General features: G+C 48.2%; 1 protein-coding gene across 2 annotated transcripts in view; it reads left to right on the plus strand.

Moving 5' to 3' along the window:
* The first annotated feature begins 1,386 nt into the window (after positions 1–1,386).
* MCU (mitochondrial calcium uniporter) overlaps positions 1,387–17,726 on the plus strand; it is a 152,460-nt gene continuing 136,120 nt past the window's right edge. Inside the window, exon 1 of one of the 2 annotated variants that reach the window (XM_045025206.1) lies at positions 1,387–1,621. In XM_045025206.1, the coding sequence (XP_044881141.1) occupies positions 1,502–1,621 (120 nt within the window). In that variant the 5' untranslated portion in view covers positions 1,387–1,501. The remainder of the gene's footprint in view (positions 1,622–17,726) is intronic. The other variant, XM_045025207.1, reaches the window with a different exon arrangement.

Genomic DNA, 17,726 nt, shown 5'->3' on the forward strand with positions numbered 1-17,726 from the left:
CTTGCGTTGTTTGATTGCAAATCAGTTCAAAGTCTCTTGACCCAAGGACCTCTTGATGCCAGCTGGCAGAGGGCACAAGGATACATAGGTTTACAGGGATCCCAGGAGTTTGGGGTGCAGGAGAGGGCTCCAGGCTGGGGCCAAGGGATTCAGAGTGTGGGAGAGGGCTGCGGGTTGAGGCAGGCAGTTGGAGTGCATGAGGGGGTCAGGGCTCTGGGATAGGGCCAGGGATGAGGAGTTCAGGGTGTGGGAGGGGCCTCTGGCCTGGGGCAGGCAGTTGGAGTGCGAGGGGGGGGGGTGAGGGCTCTGGGCTGGGGCAAGGCATAATGCAGGAGGGATGCAGGAGAGGGCTCCACATTTGGGGGGGGCTCAGGGGTGGAGTTGGGGCCTGGGGGTGTGAGTGCTCTGGGCTGGGGGGCAGGCTCTGGGCTAGGGCCAGGTATGACAGCTTTGGGGTGCAGGAGGTGGCTCCAGGTTTGGGGAGCCTCACAGCTGGGGCAGGGGGTTGGGGCATGGGCTTACCTTGGGCAGCTCCCAGTCAGCAGCGCAGCAGAGCTAAGGCAGGCTGACTGCCTGTCCTGACACTGCGGTGCGCCCACCTTGGAAGCGGCCAGCAGGTCTGACACTAGTAGGTGTGGGGGGGGGGGGGGGAAAGAGGCAGGAGGCACCACATGCTGCTCTCACCTGCTGCAGGCACTGCCCCCCCTCTCCAGCTACCATTGGCTGGTTCCTGGCCAATGGGAGTGCAGAGCCGGTGCTCAGGGCAGGAGCAGTGCACAGAGCCCTGTGCGCCCCCCCCCCCCGCCCCAGGAGCCAGACCTGCTGGCTGCTTCCAGGGCACAGCATGGTGCCAGGACAGGTAGGGACTACCCTGCCTTGGCTCCACAGCCCCACCGACCCGAACTTTAACGGCCCGGTTGGTGGTGCTGACTGGAGACGCCAGGGTCCCTTTTTGACCAAGTGTTCCAGTCGAGAGCCGGACACCTGGTCCCCCAGCTGGGGTCCAAGAGATTTCCAGGCATCCCAGGGTCCTTTTCTGGTCTATTACAGATAGGGTTGCCAATCCTCCAGGATTGGCCTGGAGCCTCCATAAATTGTAAAGATTATGGTATGTGATAAAATCTCCAGGAATATCTCCAACCAAAATTGGCAACCCTAATTACAAACCAATTTTTCTGTACTACCCACGCTGTGCCGCCTGCCCGCTGCCCTGGAGCCCGCCCCCGAGCTGTGCCCCGCCCCCTCTCCGTTAAACTCCCCGCGCTGTTTCCGGCCTCGCGGCCACCACTTACTTAACCGTTCCCGCTGATTGACACCCTATAGTCCCGCCTCACAGCAGCTTCCTCGCAGAAGGGAGCTAGACGAACATTAGCCCCGCCCCAGCTCGGGAGGAAGCCCGGTGATTGGCTGGTGGTTGCACGCCCGCCCCGGCCCCTGGCAGCCCCGCGGTGCAGCCTGCCTGAGTGGGGCGGGGGCCGGCCGGGCTGCTTCCACTTGAGAGATGGCGGCTGCCGTGAGGAGATCGCTGCTGCTTCTCCTCTCGCGGAGCGGTGGCGGAGGGGCGCTGACAGCCGCCGGCTGCTTCCCCGGGCTGGGCAGGCACCGCCAGCAGCACAGGACGGTGAGCGCGGCAGGCGGCGGGGCTGTGCCCTTCAGGTGCTGCAGGAGCGGCAGCGGGGCTGGGGGATGTGCGGGCAGGACATCGGGAAGGCGGGAGCCGCATTCGCTTTCTCTCCGTGCGGCAGCAGCAGCAGCTCCGCACTGGCTGCGGGCTCCGGGGGAGCAGCCCGGCCACGTTCAGCCTCTCGCGGAGCCGGCGCGGCAGGCAGGGGAACTCGGGTCCCTCGGCGGGCGGAGCCGGCAGCTCCCATAGACACACAGGCACTTCCCGGGGCGGGGGCTCTGCCCCGTCCACAGCCCCGCGGGAAGCCCTGCTCGGCCCGCTTGGGCTTCCCCGGCGGGATCCCGAGAAGGGCCCCGGGTGCCTTAGGCGTGTGTCTGACGGGTGAGCGCGCTCCGCTGGCCCAGGAGGGGCTGGGATGCCGGGGCTGTGGGAGGAGAAGCTGCTGCTGCAGTGACTGGGGAGAAGCCCTGCACTGTCCATTTCACCTCCTCTCCTGTCAGCGGGTCCCGGGTGGACCTTGATTCCCGGGCTCGTATTGCCTGGCAGAAGGGAAAGGTTGGGGGGTACCGGGGGGGACCCTCGTGATGATGAGAGCTCCTTCTGGTTAGGGCTTTGCCTGTGGAGAGATCCTGTGAGCTACCAAGAGAGAGGGGGGCAACCGTAAAGTGCCACGGGCCTGCTTTTGTTCTAATTGCAGTTAGAAGTGCTGAGGAGTGGCACTGGGGCTTCCTTCTTGGCGGTCAGCAGAGTGTCTGTCTTCGGGATTGTCCACATCCGTACGCGTTGGCCCCTAGCCAGTGGTGTAGCATAGTTGTAAGAAGCTGGTCTCCCGCCTTCCCTCAGAGCAAAGTTGTATACTGAAAGCAAGATAATACAGGCTGGTTGGTTTAACTGACACTTCCTCTTAAATACGTATTTGTCTGTAATGCTTAATCTGCTGAACACAGGGCAGAAAAATGATCCTTGGGGATAGGAATGAGGAAGGTAATGTGTAGGTTGTGCATGAGGGAATAATCAAGGCTAGGATGAGTCATGCCCTAGTGTCAAAGTTGATGCTGAGTTGATATCCCTTTTTGCATATGGCAACAAAGAATGCAGAGGTGAAGGAGTTAAACTATAGTGTGGACAGCCTTACTTTTACCTTTAGAAACTCATCTCAGTTGTGTCGCTGAATTTTTTTTTTATGTATCATTAATATTGACATGAGCTTTCCCATAGTTGTGCCGAACTCTTTTTATTTTGTTTTCTAATGTTATATAAACTGTGATACATTTTTAAATGTCCCAACAACATCCTTTTGTTTACTAATATTGACTAATATCCATTGTTTTAAAAATCTTCTAAACTCCTGTTTATAAATTTTTTTGGGAACTAGAAAACCAACCTATGTTTTAATTAAGCTGAACAAATAAAATTAATAAAACATATGCAAGGTATGAAGGTGGAAGGTGTGCAAAGCCAACAGTGTGCTCTTACAGCTCAGTAAAGCAACTGTTCAACATTCTTAGCATTATGTTATTGCATATCTGCTCTCTGCTGTAGTGATGGCTAATTCACGTGAAGTTTGAATTAAAAGTGCCTTGATTGTAGAGGGTCTGCATTTGTATCTTCCTCTACAGATCACTATCTAAAATGAAGGCTAAATTCAAATGTAATGATGTACAGATAAGAAACTAAGAAAGTATGAGCCAAAGTAGAAGTATTAATAAAAAAGAGGCTCTTGTACCTTCTAGCTGAAAAAGTGTAACTTTTCGATCTCATTTTACACTTGAAAGTTACAGTCTGAAAATTTGGTACATGATCCATCCTGCTTTTCAGTGCTGCTATTTACACTACTTCTCTGCCATCATCATTAAACAAACCCTGTCAAACTTCCCTTTCCCTCCACCGTCAGACTTATTATTTGGATAAGTGGCAAATTATCTGCATACAGCTATCCGAATAGGAAATCTTTGTACAGTTGTTAAGTGACAGGATAGTAAGTATTGTGGTAAAACAGATGACAGACAATTCGCTTGTCAAATGATGTATAGGATTTTTAAAAATGAATGCCGTATTTTCTTCATTGCTAGTTTTCAGAATGATACTAGTTTACACTGGGTTTAGGAAGTTTACAATATATTTAAACAAATGGTAGAACTACAAAATAGCTCTTTAAGGAAAGCTTATTATCAGATGTATACAAGGGATATTTTTGAGATCTATAATCAAGCTAAAGGAGAAGAAAAAGTCTCTGTGGCATCCTAATCTAGTGAGATGTTTGATTATACTCTGTTAGCAATCAGTTCCTGGATGAACGTTCTCAAACTGGCCTTGGAATATGAAGTAGCTTTTAATTGGTATGAATCTGGTGATGTCTTCATAGAAGTATTAGAACAGCTAAATCAGGGGTTCTCAAACTGGATGTTGGGACCCCTCAGGGGGTCACGAGGTTATTACATGGGGGGTCGTGAGCTGTCAACCTCCACCCGAAACCCAAACCCCCTTGCCTCCAGCATTTATAATGGTATTAAATATATTAAAAAGTGTGTTCAATTTATTAGGGGGGAGTGCACTCAGAGGATTGCTATCTGAAAGGGGTCACCAGTAAAAAAAAGTTTGAGACCCACTGGTCTAAATGTTATTGGTAACTATAACCAATAGTGGGGGAGGTTTAGTTTAATTATTAGATTTTTGTATAATTAATTTTTTCCTGGTTTTAAAAGATGTATATTGAGTTTTCTCTGACATATATTGAGTAACACACAAACATACTAAATTTGTGATTAAAATCATAAACACAGTGAGGGGAGAACATACAGACAGAGCAATTTTTTGTTTCCTTATTTTCCTTTCGAGACTAAATTAGACATCTTTGAACAATCATCCTGTGTATACAGTAGGTGGCAGTCTCTATTTGGATGACTCCCTGCAACTGCTCTGACTTCTTTTCTGTTGCTCAAGTACATATTAGTATGTGGGTTTGATCCTCACAACATGCTAGTTGGGTCATCAGTAATTCACAAATAGATAAGCTTTTGGGGGGTAGAAGGGAGAGTGTTTAATAAAATACAAATGCCAAATGGATTTTTTTCCTCTTTAATGACCTTGGGAATGGGTCAGAAAAATGGGTACATTAATGCTATAAGCAAATTAGTGGACTTTGTTTAGAGACTTTGTCAAGATTTTTGTAAAATACAACTTTTGCTTATGTCTGTTCGAAAAAGCCTATTAACTGTATTTGTCTTCACTTGAAAACAAATTACTAACAGCACACCAGTGTGTATAATATGTAATAAACGAATGTGTGAGAGCTAAAAATAAATTGGTATGGAAGGAAGTTTTTCATTTTTCAAGTTTTCAAGGATTATTTCTACACAAATGAGTAAAAAAGAATTGCTGAAAATACCGTGGTATTCCTCAGTTCATACTGAGTGTACAGAATACTCAACCGTGAAATCTTCTCGCAGTTCTTACCTTACCACAGTTCCGTTATAAATCTGTCTATAATGATACCTGTGGATTTGCTGCTTTAGTGGAAAGTTGTAATTAATGCATGACTTCTATTCGTAAGAATGTCCAATTCTGAACTGGAACACCTTATGGAGCATTAATTATAAATTTCAAGTGACATACAAAAAAATTAAGAATATGTTTTCAAAGTATTGAAGCTTTGTTTTTTAAGTATTGCAGCTTTCCCCTAGCTTTGTATGGTACTTGTTTGTAAGACCAGCTCCTCTCAAACTTTGATTTGGGGCATGATTCATCAGAGCAGGGAGAGACTGGGTTGTATTTAATGAATATTTCTGCTGGCTTGATTCAAAAAATTGATATAGCTCTAGTAGTTAATGCATTTCTCTGTCCAAATATATCATATTTCTATTAATATTTTGTTTGATAAGTATTAAGTGTACTTGGTTCTGTATTTACAATGTGGTAAGCACGGTGTTTTCTGTGTTTTATACAAGATTTTACAGCATTTTAACTAAGCCCCAGTTGGGTAAGATGAAGCTACTTGTGTGCCATGACCATTTATTTGTTATCTCTCCATGTTACTCTGGCTTCAAAAAGGCAGTTTGTTGAAATTGTATTTCCTGTTAAGTTTTTTAAAGGTGAATTTATTGCAAAGGTGACTGAAATCTATGTGCTGAATGTTCCTACTAACCAGGCTAAGAGTAGCATTCAACCCGCAAACAAGTTTAAAAACAAACAAAATCCCACCACCTGTCTGGGTTCCATATGCTCATCTGTGATACTCCACAATGTCTGATTGTGATATCCCAGCTGCCAGACTACTGCTGGAGTTATGAGCAGGCCCAGAGGGTATAGAATAAAAACCAAGCTTTCAGAACCCTCTCCTCTGTAATGGTAGAGGAGAGGGAGGACTTTGCCTGAACACTTTTGGCTGGCTCAGTGTTTGTAGTGGATTTTTTCCCTGTAGTTGTGATGTTATTTGGATATATTGTGTGGTTTTGGCAACTCTGCCTGTGGGCCCTGAAGCATGGCTTTCACTTATGCATTAAATCCCTATGTCCCTTCATTCTGGTTGGTTGGGGGCAGTTGGCACAATGGAGAATTAAATGGGTTTTAGTGTCTTCTTCACAGGTCCTCCTTAATGTTGCAGTGAGTTTGGACTTTTACAGTGTGTGTGGATCCAGTCTGTGATATAAAAAAATGTGTATATGATATTACTGCCATAATCTAATGGGCTGTATTATAATCCAGGGGTCGGCAACCTTTCAGAAGTGGTGTGCCGAGTCTTCATTTATTCACTCTCATTTAAGGTTTCGCGTGCCAGTAATACATTTTAATGTTTTTAGAAGGTCTCTTTCTATAAGTCTATAATATATAACTCAACTATTGATATATGTAAAGTAAATAAGGTTTTCAAAATGTTTAAGAAGTTTCATGTAAAATTAAATTAAAATGCAGAGCCCCCCAGACCAGTGGCCAGGACCTGGGCAGTGTGAGTGCCACTTAAAATCAGCTCATGTGCCGCCTTTGGCACACGTGCCATAGGTTGCCTACCCCTGTTATAATCTGACAGTCACAAAAAGTTGTAAGGTTGAGGATTGTAAGAAGAGTACAAAGCACCCCAAAAATATGATGTGGTATAGTTGATCGATGTACCAATCAACTAGAATCCGTGCTGTGAGGAGTTGCAGACTAGTGTCATGGGTATTTCCAATAGCACCAGTAATATGATAAGTAGGACTGGATTAAGTTAGATAGGGACTGGGGCTGTTATAGTTGTGGGAGTCATTCTTTGCATATTCAGTTCCTTCCATCTGCTGTTTTACCATCGCCCAGGCCAATGCCAAACACTCTGTTGTTAAATTACCTGTTATTTCGGTTCTGGTTTTTAAATATGATATACCAATTGTAAAGCTGAATGAACGTTGAAATGAACACAGCCATTTTAATTTTGGCTCGTACCTGGTAGTAATACGCATAGAGATGCTATGCTTTAGTTGCCTAATTACCTATACCAGTGATATTCAATTACATTTTCTGACAGGCCTTATAAGACACAGAGCACTCTCTAGGGCCAAAGGGCTCATCAGATGTTTGCTCTCTAGTGAGGGCCTGACACCAGCCTTTCAAGACCAAGTGTACTGGGTTAGATTTATTAATCTGAAGATAAAAGGTTAAGCATGCTGATAGGCAATAGTCCAACACAATCTTGCAAACAAAATTATACAAATGAACTGTAATGCCCTAGCATTCTGCTTTAATTCTGTTGTCATATTAAATTAAAATTAGAAGTTAAATTTATGAGAAGAATGGACCTCTAATTTCCCTTTGTTACTGCCTGAAATGTTGACACTTGCTTGCATTGTCTATTTTTTTGGAAAAGTACTGCACAGCACACAATCAAGTAAAACTAGTGGAGCACACCAATTACTGATTTTTTCACGTTGTGTAAGTACAGTAACTCCTCATGTAACGTTGTAGTTATGTTCCTGAAAAGTGCGACTTTAAGTGAAACGATGTTAAGCGAATCCAATTTCCCCGTAAGAATTAATGTAAATAGGGTGGGTTAGGTTCCAGGGCAGCTTCCCCTACTCTGCAAGCACCAGGGCGGGGGGCTCAACCCTCAGCCTGCCCACTCCACCCCTTCCCCCAAGCCCCCACCCTTTACCTGCCTCTCCCCCCCCCCCACCTTCTCTCCCTTTACTTCCCACTCTGTGTCCTGGCTCCTCCTCCTCCTCCCCCCCTTCTAAATGCAGCAAGCCAGCTGATTGTCGCGTTTGGGAGGCAGGGGAGGGAGGGGAGAGGCGCGCCGAGTCCTCCCTCCTGCCCGGGGCAATCAGCTGGCTTGCAGCGTTTAGGAGGGAGGAGCGAGGACTTGGCGCAGGCTTCCCCTTCTTCCGCCCCCCCCCGCCCCCTACCCAGGGCAATCAGCTGGCTTGTGGCATTTGGGAGGCAGGGGAGGGAGAAGGAGCCTGTGCGCCGAGTCCTCACTCCTCCCTCCTGCCTCCAAAATGCCACAAGCTAGCTGATTGCCGTGGGCAGGAGGCAGAGGAGGAGGGGGGAGGTGCTGATCCGTGGGGTCTGCTGGTGGGTGGGAGGGGGAGCATAGGGAGGCTGCCAACTGTGGAGAAAGCAGGCAGCCAAACAACCTAAGGGTATGGCTACACTGGCGATTTGCAGCGCTGGAAAGCCTCCACCAGTGCTGCAATTAGTAAGTGGCCACACCTGCAGGGCACTTCCAGCGCTGCAACTCCCTGGCTGCAGCGCTGGCCGTACACCTCACTCAGCATGGGGAATAAGGATTCCAGCGCTGGTGCTGCAGCGCTGGTCATCAAGTGTGGCCACACACCAGCGCTGTGATTGGCCTCCAGGGTATAAGGATGTATCCCAGAATGCTTTTAACTAAATTACCCTTTTGTTATGCAGCCTCTCTTTGTTTTGTTGTGAACGAGCTCCGCGCGGAGCTCCGTTGCCGTTGCCGCTGCTGCTTATCTAAAAAACAAACAGAGCTCCTGTTTGCTGTGATCGTCTGTACCTGGCTGTAAACAATCAAATGAGATTGCAGGCAGGGAGTGAATGAAACAGCGGGGAGTCATGTTGGCTGCAGGCTGTTTGCAATTAAGAGTTAAGACTAAGGGGTTGGAAACATGTTCTGATTTTTCAATCCAGGAAGCTAACACACAGTGTTGGCTCCAAAAATCCACTCTCTCTCTCTCCCCTCGCTCCCTGTCACACTAGACCCCACTCCACCCCCTCTTTTGAAAAGCACGTTGCGGCCACTTGAATGCTGGGATAGCTGCCCATAATGCAGCACTCCCAACAGCGCTGCAAATGCTGCAAATGTGGCCACACACCAGCGCTGGTAGCTGTGAGTGTGGCCACACACCAGCGCTGCTCCTACACAGCTGGATGACCAGCGCTGCAAACCGTAAGTGTAGCCATACCCTAAGAGTGCAGCATTGCACAACTTTCAGTGAGTATGTTCCCTAATTGATCAGCAATGTAATGAAACAACGTTAACCGGGATGACTTTAAGTGAGGAGTTACTGTATCTGATTAAGCACCTGATTAAAAGTGTACCACTAAGTTGAAATGTATCGACATAGTCCAGTTTCAATGTGTCAGAATGTAAATGGAAAATTTCTAAATTAAATTAATGGCATGACAGTAAACAGAAGGAAAAATAAACTGAAGTGCATCTGGCCAGTCCCCATCAGTTCTGCCTTTTAGCCCACCTTCATCTGCTCAGCCCCCATCAGCTTTATTTCCTCCCCCCCATCTCACCTCTTCTCTTATTGGAGTTCTTCACCTCCCCTCTCCCAGGCTGGGGAGAGGCATTGCAATTGGTTCTCCTGTGCAGGAGGAGTAGGTAACTCCAGGAGTTGTTCATCACCCCCACATCCTCTCCCAGGCTGGGTGCTACAGGGAGGGAGGGGGAGGAGTGGAGGAGCCATTCATGTTCATAGGAAGAGAGGAGGGAAAAGGGAGGGAAGCTACCATGAGCAGCAGGGCTCTCTTTGCGCCCCCTCCTCTCCTCTTGTGAGCAGGGACCACTCCTCCCCCCTCCCTTCCTGTGAGAATAGGTTTGGCTCCTGAGGGGCTGTGGAGAGAGCTGTGCTGCTTCCTGAGGAACTCTGATTGGCTGTTGCTTCTTAGGCAGCATGAAGGAACAACTGATGGCCAGTGGTCGGCCAAATAGAAGTCCCATGAGGGCCAGATCTGGCCTAAGGGCTGCCAATTGAAAACAGTGCAATAAATTATATATTTTGGGGAGCCTCTTGAAGTCTAATCCTTGGGTTGTAGCCCCCCCCCAACGTCCTTGCATTAATCCAGCCCTGAGTATGTGCTCTCCAAACAGAAAAGTATGCCAGATCCCTCCCCAGTGAGTTTATAATCTTCAGGCAGAGGAAGAAGGTGCCCAGTATATACACGGTTGATATTGTGATTGGTTGAGTCTTGGTAACATAAAGTTTGAGGTTTTTATAGAATATATAAGCTGTTCCCAGTTAGAGCTCATGGTTGCTATTTTCAGTTGGTAAATTCCCTGAAGATATGACAAGAGTGGACTTTCAAGAAAGCTAATGACTTTGTGGATGAGATCACCCAAAGAGGGTGTAGAATGGCAAGACATAGGGCAGAGAGCTCTGTAGTATCCCCAAGGACATTGGGAGAGACCAAGAGGAGGATTTTCTGAATAGTTAGTAGAGCAGAGGTGGGCAAACTATGGCCTGTGGGCCGGTCCCTGAGCTCCTGGCCCAATGCTCTGGGCGGCAGGGCTGCGAGCTCCTGGGGCAGTGCAGCTGCAGAGCCGGGGCCTGACCCGGTGCTCTGTGCTGCACATTGCATGGCTGGCTCCAGTTGGGCGGCCACCAGCCACCGGTGGTCCAGGCAGTGCAGGAAGGGGGCTGGGGGGGAGTTCAGGGTGGTGGTCAGGGGGCAGGGGTGTGGATAGGGGTTGGGGCGGTCAGAGGGCAGGGAACAGGGGAGTTAGATGGGGCTGGGGTACCAGGGGGCAGTCAGGAAGGAGAGGGGGGGGTTGGATGGGGCGGTGGGGGGGCAATCAGGGGTGGGGGTTCTGGGGGTGGTATGGGGACAGGAAGTGGGGTCCTTGGGGGGCATCAGGGGATAAGAAGGGGGGGCATCAGGGGATAAGAAGGGGGGGGCGGGGGTGGATAGGGGCCAGGGGCCAGGCCATGCCTGGCTGTTTGGGGAGGCACAGCTTCCCCCTAACCGGCCCTCCATACAATTTCTGAAACTGCTGTGGCCCTCAGGCCAAAACGTTTGCTCGCCCCTGTAGTAGAGGGTTAGTATCACACAAGAGCAAGGTAGATAAGATATCGGGAATGAATTTACAACCGGGTCAAAAGCAGTAGAGGTTAAAAGAGGATAAGGGTGGAGCCCTGGACCCAACATTTTTTGGCTACATAGACTTGGATATATTTTTGAAGAGAGCAATTTCAATGGAATGAAAAATGTGGAAGACAGAGTGGAGAGAGCAGAAAATAGAATTGGAGCTAAAGAACTCAAGACAGCAGTTGTCTATGGCTCACTTAATCTTAAAAGTGAAGAGCTGGGAGGTAAGTGAGGTCAATGGATGATTTTTTTTTTTTTTGAGAACCGAGGAAAGAAAGCATGCAGGTAAATAATTAAGTGGACAGAGTGATCTGAATTACTTGGTAAACTGGGCACAAGCAAACAAAATACATTTTAATATGGCCATATGTAAAGTCATACATCTAGGTTCAAAAAATGTAGGCCATACTTGCAGGATAGGGGATTCTGTCCTGGAAAGTAGTGACTGAAAAAGGTTTGGAGGCAATGATGGATGATGGATAATCAGCCAAGGATAAGTGTGAAGATGTGGAAAGCCAGAGTCAAAATTGGTGAGGAAAGTGATTGAAAATTGAGATAGGGGTAAGTTATGTGACAGATACAGAGAGGGAGTGATGGGAAGAGTTGCTCAGAAGAAGTGAGAAGGAAGGACTGGAAGTAGGAGGAGAGGGAGAGAAAAAGACTGACAATGTCCTATTGGATGTCTTGAGGCGGAATGTTACAACATGTGGTATAGTACTACAAAACCTGCTGTATAAACCAGTACCATTTTAAGCAAGTGGAGTGGAGTGTGAATGAGTCCGGTACTTCACTTTTTTGCAGGTATTGGCCATTATAGTAACCATTAGTGTTGACACTATTGGTCTGAGGAATTTGACGGGTGATAATAAGATGTATGATCTTAACAACTAATTTATCAAGGTCTTTATCTTTCAGCAAATATTGATTATTATGGCCAGGGCTTGCTGCTTGTCTGCTGTTTAGATAGCCTGCCTTCCTCAGTGGATAAAGCCCATTGAGTAATGTCAGAGAGAAATTTTTTTCTAAATGGTTGCTTCTGAAAATAAGAATTATTGTGAAGCAAGGGAACATGCAGTGAAACCTATGATTTGATTCTGTGTTGCAGCTGACTTCTCCAGAGTGGTATGGGTGTGGAGGGTAAGATTTTAATGGTTACGTGATGCAAGAATGTGGTTGGAGAGCTGTCTTGTGTGAAGGAGCTGTATACAGAAGTAAATTACAAATATTTTCAAACATGAGTGATTTATTTACTAAAGCTCTTAAAATATAATCTACATTTGTGCTGCATACTGGTTCTGAATGCCTAATCTTCATGATTTCCTCCTATATAGAGATTGGGGGAGGGGGAAACAGTGTGGTGAATTCTTATATGCCATTGAGGCAAATAGAATTGGGCTGGATTCCTGAAAGAACTTTAATTTGTATTCTCCATCTATGCAGTGTTCAGATGGTGGTGAACTCAAGGAGTTCTGGACATAATACAGTAGTAATTGCCCATTGATTTTTTTTAAAACAAGGAGAAATTATTGCAACTGTCCCTAAGCTAACACTTCTAGTAATGCAACAGAATTTGCGGATGGGCTTCCTATATATAGATATAGATATATAATATTTCAAACTTTGATTTCTTTCTCTCCGCCCCCCACCCCCCAAGTTTTAGAGGAAAGACTATGGATACTTATGCTTATCAGCAGTCTGAGTTCCTGTAGGATTTCAGTGTAGGTTGTTCAGTATTGCTCGTACGTATTCATTATCAATGTAATGGTAAGTGTATCCGTCAAAACCAAAGTCTGGTGATAACCCCTTTGTTCCTAGAAAGAGTTTAAATGTTCTTATTCTAGAAGCTTTCCTTTGTCTTTCATTGAACTGATAGGTTTAGGTATAGCATGTGCCCAATGATGCTCTCCATTCCATGGCTGAAACAACTGTAGCAATAACCGTTCAAACATTGTTGCTTAGCAGGGTTCCAATAGTTTCCCTGGATTGTGTGGATTTGGAATTTTTGTGACAATATTAAAACTCTACTAATTACCTGCAGGAATAATCTGTGGCACTGCTTGGCTTGCCGGACTCTCAGGGAAGGACTCCTCTTCTCTACATTCTCTTTTCCACCCCCACCCCCACCCCCACACTAAGGCTGAAGTAGCTTATCCCCAAAGATCACAATTTACTCAGCTCTTCAGAGCCCTACTCTCCTGGAATATCCCATATCATAACTGCAATTTCAAATCAAGAGTAGTGAAAATCCTTCTTAAGAAGCATGACTGTCAGATGAGTTGTAAAAATACTGTAGAGCTCATCACATTTCTTTGTCTCCTTTTCATCTTGGGGTGTGCATGGTGTGACCACAATTTGTCCACCAAGCTAAAATCCTTAACACAACACTTCTGTAATGTCTCCAGATGGGTTCTGGTGTTGGACTGTCTCTAGAGACCTCTTTTGCCTGGCCTAATTAGAAGAATGACCCATTTCTGACAATTGGAGCAACTAAACGTTGCTAATGCAGAAAAAATTATCTGCATCAGAAACTCGGTTTTCTGCTGCACTTCCTGAGATAACCAATATGATAAGGATGACCCATCCTTCAGTACAAACAAGTGTTAGTCATTATTCATTAGGGATGAGTTATTAGACTACTGGTCTAACTAGTTTCTCTTGGTTGGGGAGAATGGAAAAAGTTAGCTGAACCGTTTGATTTCAGAAAGCTGTCCTGCCCCTTCCCCCAAAGTGAAAGCTGTGTCCCTTGTCTGATTCCTTGCATCTTGGCCATTCCTGGCTAAAGTGAACTGAAAATGGACACTCTTTGAAGCTAGTCAGCATTGCCCTTCAACCTCTAAGTGCTGCCAAACATAATTGGCTGCATGTGTAATGATTTTGAGGATCTGTGTAATTTATGAATTCTGCGTGAGATTATGAACTCTGTCAGGCTGGCAACATCCATTTTGAGTGTGCAGTTTTTTGCCTTATCCATGGTCTGTTTGCCCCCATATTGGTTTGAGATTCCAAAAGCTTCTGGCAAAAAAACCCAATTTTTTTTCATAGTGTAGACATACCCTTAGAGACCCTCTCCTACCCTCTAGGGTATGTCTACACTATGAAATTAGGTCGATTTAATAGAAGTCGATTTTTTAGAAATCGATTTGATACAATCGATTTGTGTCTATCCCCGCTAAGCGAATTAAGTCGGCGGTGTGTGTCCACAGTACCAAGGCTAGCGTCGACTTTCGGAGCGTTGTGCTGTGGTAGCTATCCCACAGTTCCCGCAGTCTCCACTGCCCATTGGAATTCTGGGTTGAGCTCCCAAAGCCTGATGGGGCAAAAACATTGTCGCCAGTGGTTCTGGGTACATGTCGTCAGGCCCCCTCCCTCCGTGAAAGCAACGGCAAAAAATCGTTTCTCGCCTTTTTTCCTGGATTACCTGTGCAGATGATATACCACGGCAAGCATGGAGCCTGCTCAGCTCATTGTCACCGTATGTCTCCTGGGTGCTTCTGGCAGATGCGATATTGCAGTACTACACAGCAGCATCCCCTTGCCTTGCCTTGTGGACGGCAAACGGTGCAATACGACTGCTAGCCGCCATCGTCATCCTGTGGGTGCTCCTGGCCGACCTCGGTTAGGTTGGTCGGGGTGCCTGGGCAGACATGGGTGCTCATGGCTGGCCTCAGTGAGGTCAGTCGGGGGTGCTTGGACAAAAATGGGAATGACTCCAGGTCATTCTCTTCTTTAAGTTTCGTCTAATGGAGATTCAGTCCTGCCTGGAATATTATGCCAGCTGGAGGCTCCTGCCTCAGGCTCTTTCCCAGTCGGAAGCACCGCGCAGTTGCACCTACCCCAGCCTACCCCTTGCTCCCATGGCTCATGAAGCCTGGACAGTAGTAAGGAGCAGTGCAGCTATAGGCTGAGCAAGTGCATAATGGTGGTAGAATGTGCTATTGGATATTTAAAAGCTCGCTGGCGCAGTTTACTGATTCAGTTAGACCTTAGTGAAACCAATATTCCCATTGTTATTAGTGCTTGCTGTGTGCTCCACAATGTCTGTGAGAGTAAGGGGGAGACGTTTGTGGCAGGGTGGGAGGTTGCTGCAAATCGCCTGGCCACTGATTACACGCAGCCAGACCAGTGATGAGCTGCCAAAATACTAACAACCGGTTCCCTCCTCCTCATCCCATGAGGGGTCATGCCCCCCCGGGGGACTCCTGCCCCATCCAACCCCCCCCCATGTTCCTTGACAGCCCCCCCCCGGACCCGTGCCCTATCCACCCCCCTTCCCTGTCCTCTGACTGCCCCTTGCCACCCCATCCAACCCCTTCTCTCATTCCTAATGGCACCCAGGGACCCCCGCACCATCCAACCACCCCTTCTCTCTGTCCCCTGACTGTCCCTGGAATCCCTACCCCTAAGTGCCCCCCACCGCCCATCCAACCCCTGCTCCTTCCCCGGGAACCTTGCCCCCATTCAATCCCCCTGTTCCCTGCCCTCTGGCTGCCCCGACACTAATCCACCCCCCCAACTCCCCTGCCCTCTTCCAACACCCCCTCCCTGTTCCCTTACCATGCTACCTGGAGGTGGGGGCCCAGCTGGGCTGGGGCTGGGACCGGAACCACCCGGTCAAGGCCGGGCAGGAGCCGCGCCGCCCGACTGAGGTTGGGGCCAGACCCGGGGACCTTCTCTTTTCAGCTTGGAAAAGAGAAGACTAAGGGGGGACATGATAGAGGTATATAAAATCATGAGTGATGTTGAGAAAGTGGATAAGGAAAAGTTATTTACTTATTCCCATAATACAAGAATTAGGGGTCACCAAATGAAATTAATAGGCAGCAGGTTTAAAACAAATAAAAGGAAGTTCTTTTATGGACTTGTGGAACTCCTTACCTGAGGAGGTTGTGAAGGCTAGGACTATAACAATGTTTAAAAGGGGACTGGATAAATTCATGGTGGCTAAGTCCATAAATGGCTATTAGCCAGAATGGGTAAGAATGGTGTCCCTAGCCTCTGTTCGTCAGAGGATGGAGATGGATGGCAGGAGAGAGATCACTTGATCATTGCCTGTTAGATTCACTCCCTCTGGGGCACCTGGCATTGGCCACTGTCGGTAGACAGATACTGGGCTAGATGGACCTTTGGTCTGACCCGGTACGGCCTTTCTTATGTTCTTATGACCCCAGGGGCCAGACCTGGGAACTGGGCAGGAGCCGCGCCGCCCACCCGGACCCGGGGCCCGGACCCGGCGGCAGGAGCCGCGCCGCCCGCCCGCCCGGACCTGGCGGCCGGAACCGGCGGCAGCCGGGCAGGAACCCCACCGCCCGGGCGAGGTCGCAGCTGGACCCTGGGGGGCAGGAGCCGCGCCACCCGACCCCAGAGTCTCGCCGGGACCTCGCCTAGCGGCGCGCTGCCTGGAGCCCTCCTCCCGCTGGCGGCCCCGGCCCCAGCTCACCTGGTGGAAGCGCTGCTTCTTCTCAGCCCTCCCAGGCTTCCCGCGCGAACAGCTGATTCGCGGGAAGCTGGGGAGGGGGAGGAGAAGCCGGAGGAGCTTCAGAAGAGGAGGTGGAGTGAGATGAGCTGGGGCTGGGGGAAGGGCAGGGAGCTGCTAGAGTTTTAGTTAAATTTAAAAGCCCTTTTGGAACTAGTTGTCCGTCCAGGAACAACCGGTTCTAAAGGGGGCTTCTAAATTTAACAACCGGTTCGCGCGATCCAGTGCGAACCGGCTGCAGCTCACCACTGAGCCAGACACCAGGGCGGTTAGAAGAGCACAGCAGGGTGCACTGTGCATCAGAGAAGCTTTGAAAACCAGTTTCATGACTGGCCAGGCTATGGTGTGAAAGTTCTGTTTGTTTCTCCTTGATGAAAACCTGCCCCCTTGGTTCACTCTACTTCCCTGTAAGCCAACCGCCCTCACCTCCCCACTTTGATCTCTGCTTGCAGAGGCAATAAAGTCATTGTTGTTTCAAATTCATGCATTCTTTATTAATTCATCACACAAATGGGGGGATCACTGTCAAGGTAGCCCGGGAGGGGTGGGGGAGGAGGGAAGCACAGGGGTAGGGTACTTGTAGGGGGCCCTCCTAGAATGGCATGCAGCTCATCATAGAAGCAGCATGTCTGGGGCTCTGACCCGGAGTGGCCGTTTGCCCCTCTGGTTCTTTGGTAGGCTTTCCTGAGCTCCTTAAGTTTCACGCGGCACTGCTGCAGGTCCCTGTTATAACCTCTGTCCTTCATGTCCTCGGAGATTTTTTTTCAAATATTCTGGCATTTCGTCTTCTGGAACGGAGTTCAGATAGCATGGATTTGTCTCCTCATACAGCGATCAGATGCAGTACCTCTCGTTCGGTCCATGCTGGAGCTCTTTTCCGATTCTAGGGCTCCATGGTCACTGGTGCTGATGAGCTCTGCATGGTCATCTGTGCTGATCAGTTCGCCATGCTGGCCAAACAGGAAATGAAATTCAAAAGTTCGTGGGGCTTTTCCTGTCTATCTGGCCAGTGCATCTGAGTTGAGAGTGCTGTCCAGAGCGGTCCCAATGGAGCACTCTGGGATAGCTCCCAGAGGCCAATACCGTCAAATTGCATCCACACTACCCCATATTCGACCCAGCAGGGTTGATTTCAGCACTAATCCCCTTGTTGGGGAGGAGTACAGAAATCGATTTTAAGAGCCCTTCAAGTTGACAAAAATGGCTTGGTCGTGTGAATGGGTGCAGGGTTAAATCGATCTAACGCTGCTAAATTCGAGCTAAACTCATAGTGTAGACCAGGGCTAAGTGGGTGAGGTAATATCTTTTCTTGGACCAATTTCT

This window comes from Mauremys mutica, chromosome 7 (genome assembly GCF_020497125.1).
Source record: "Mauremys mutica isolate MM-2020 ecotype Southern chromosome 7, ASM2049712v1, whole genome shotgun sequence".
NCBI classification, from domain to species: domain Eukaryota; kingdom Metazoa; phylum Chordata; order Testudines; family Geoemydidae; genus Mauremys; species Mauremys mutica.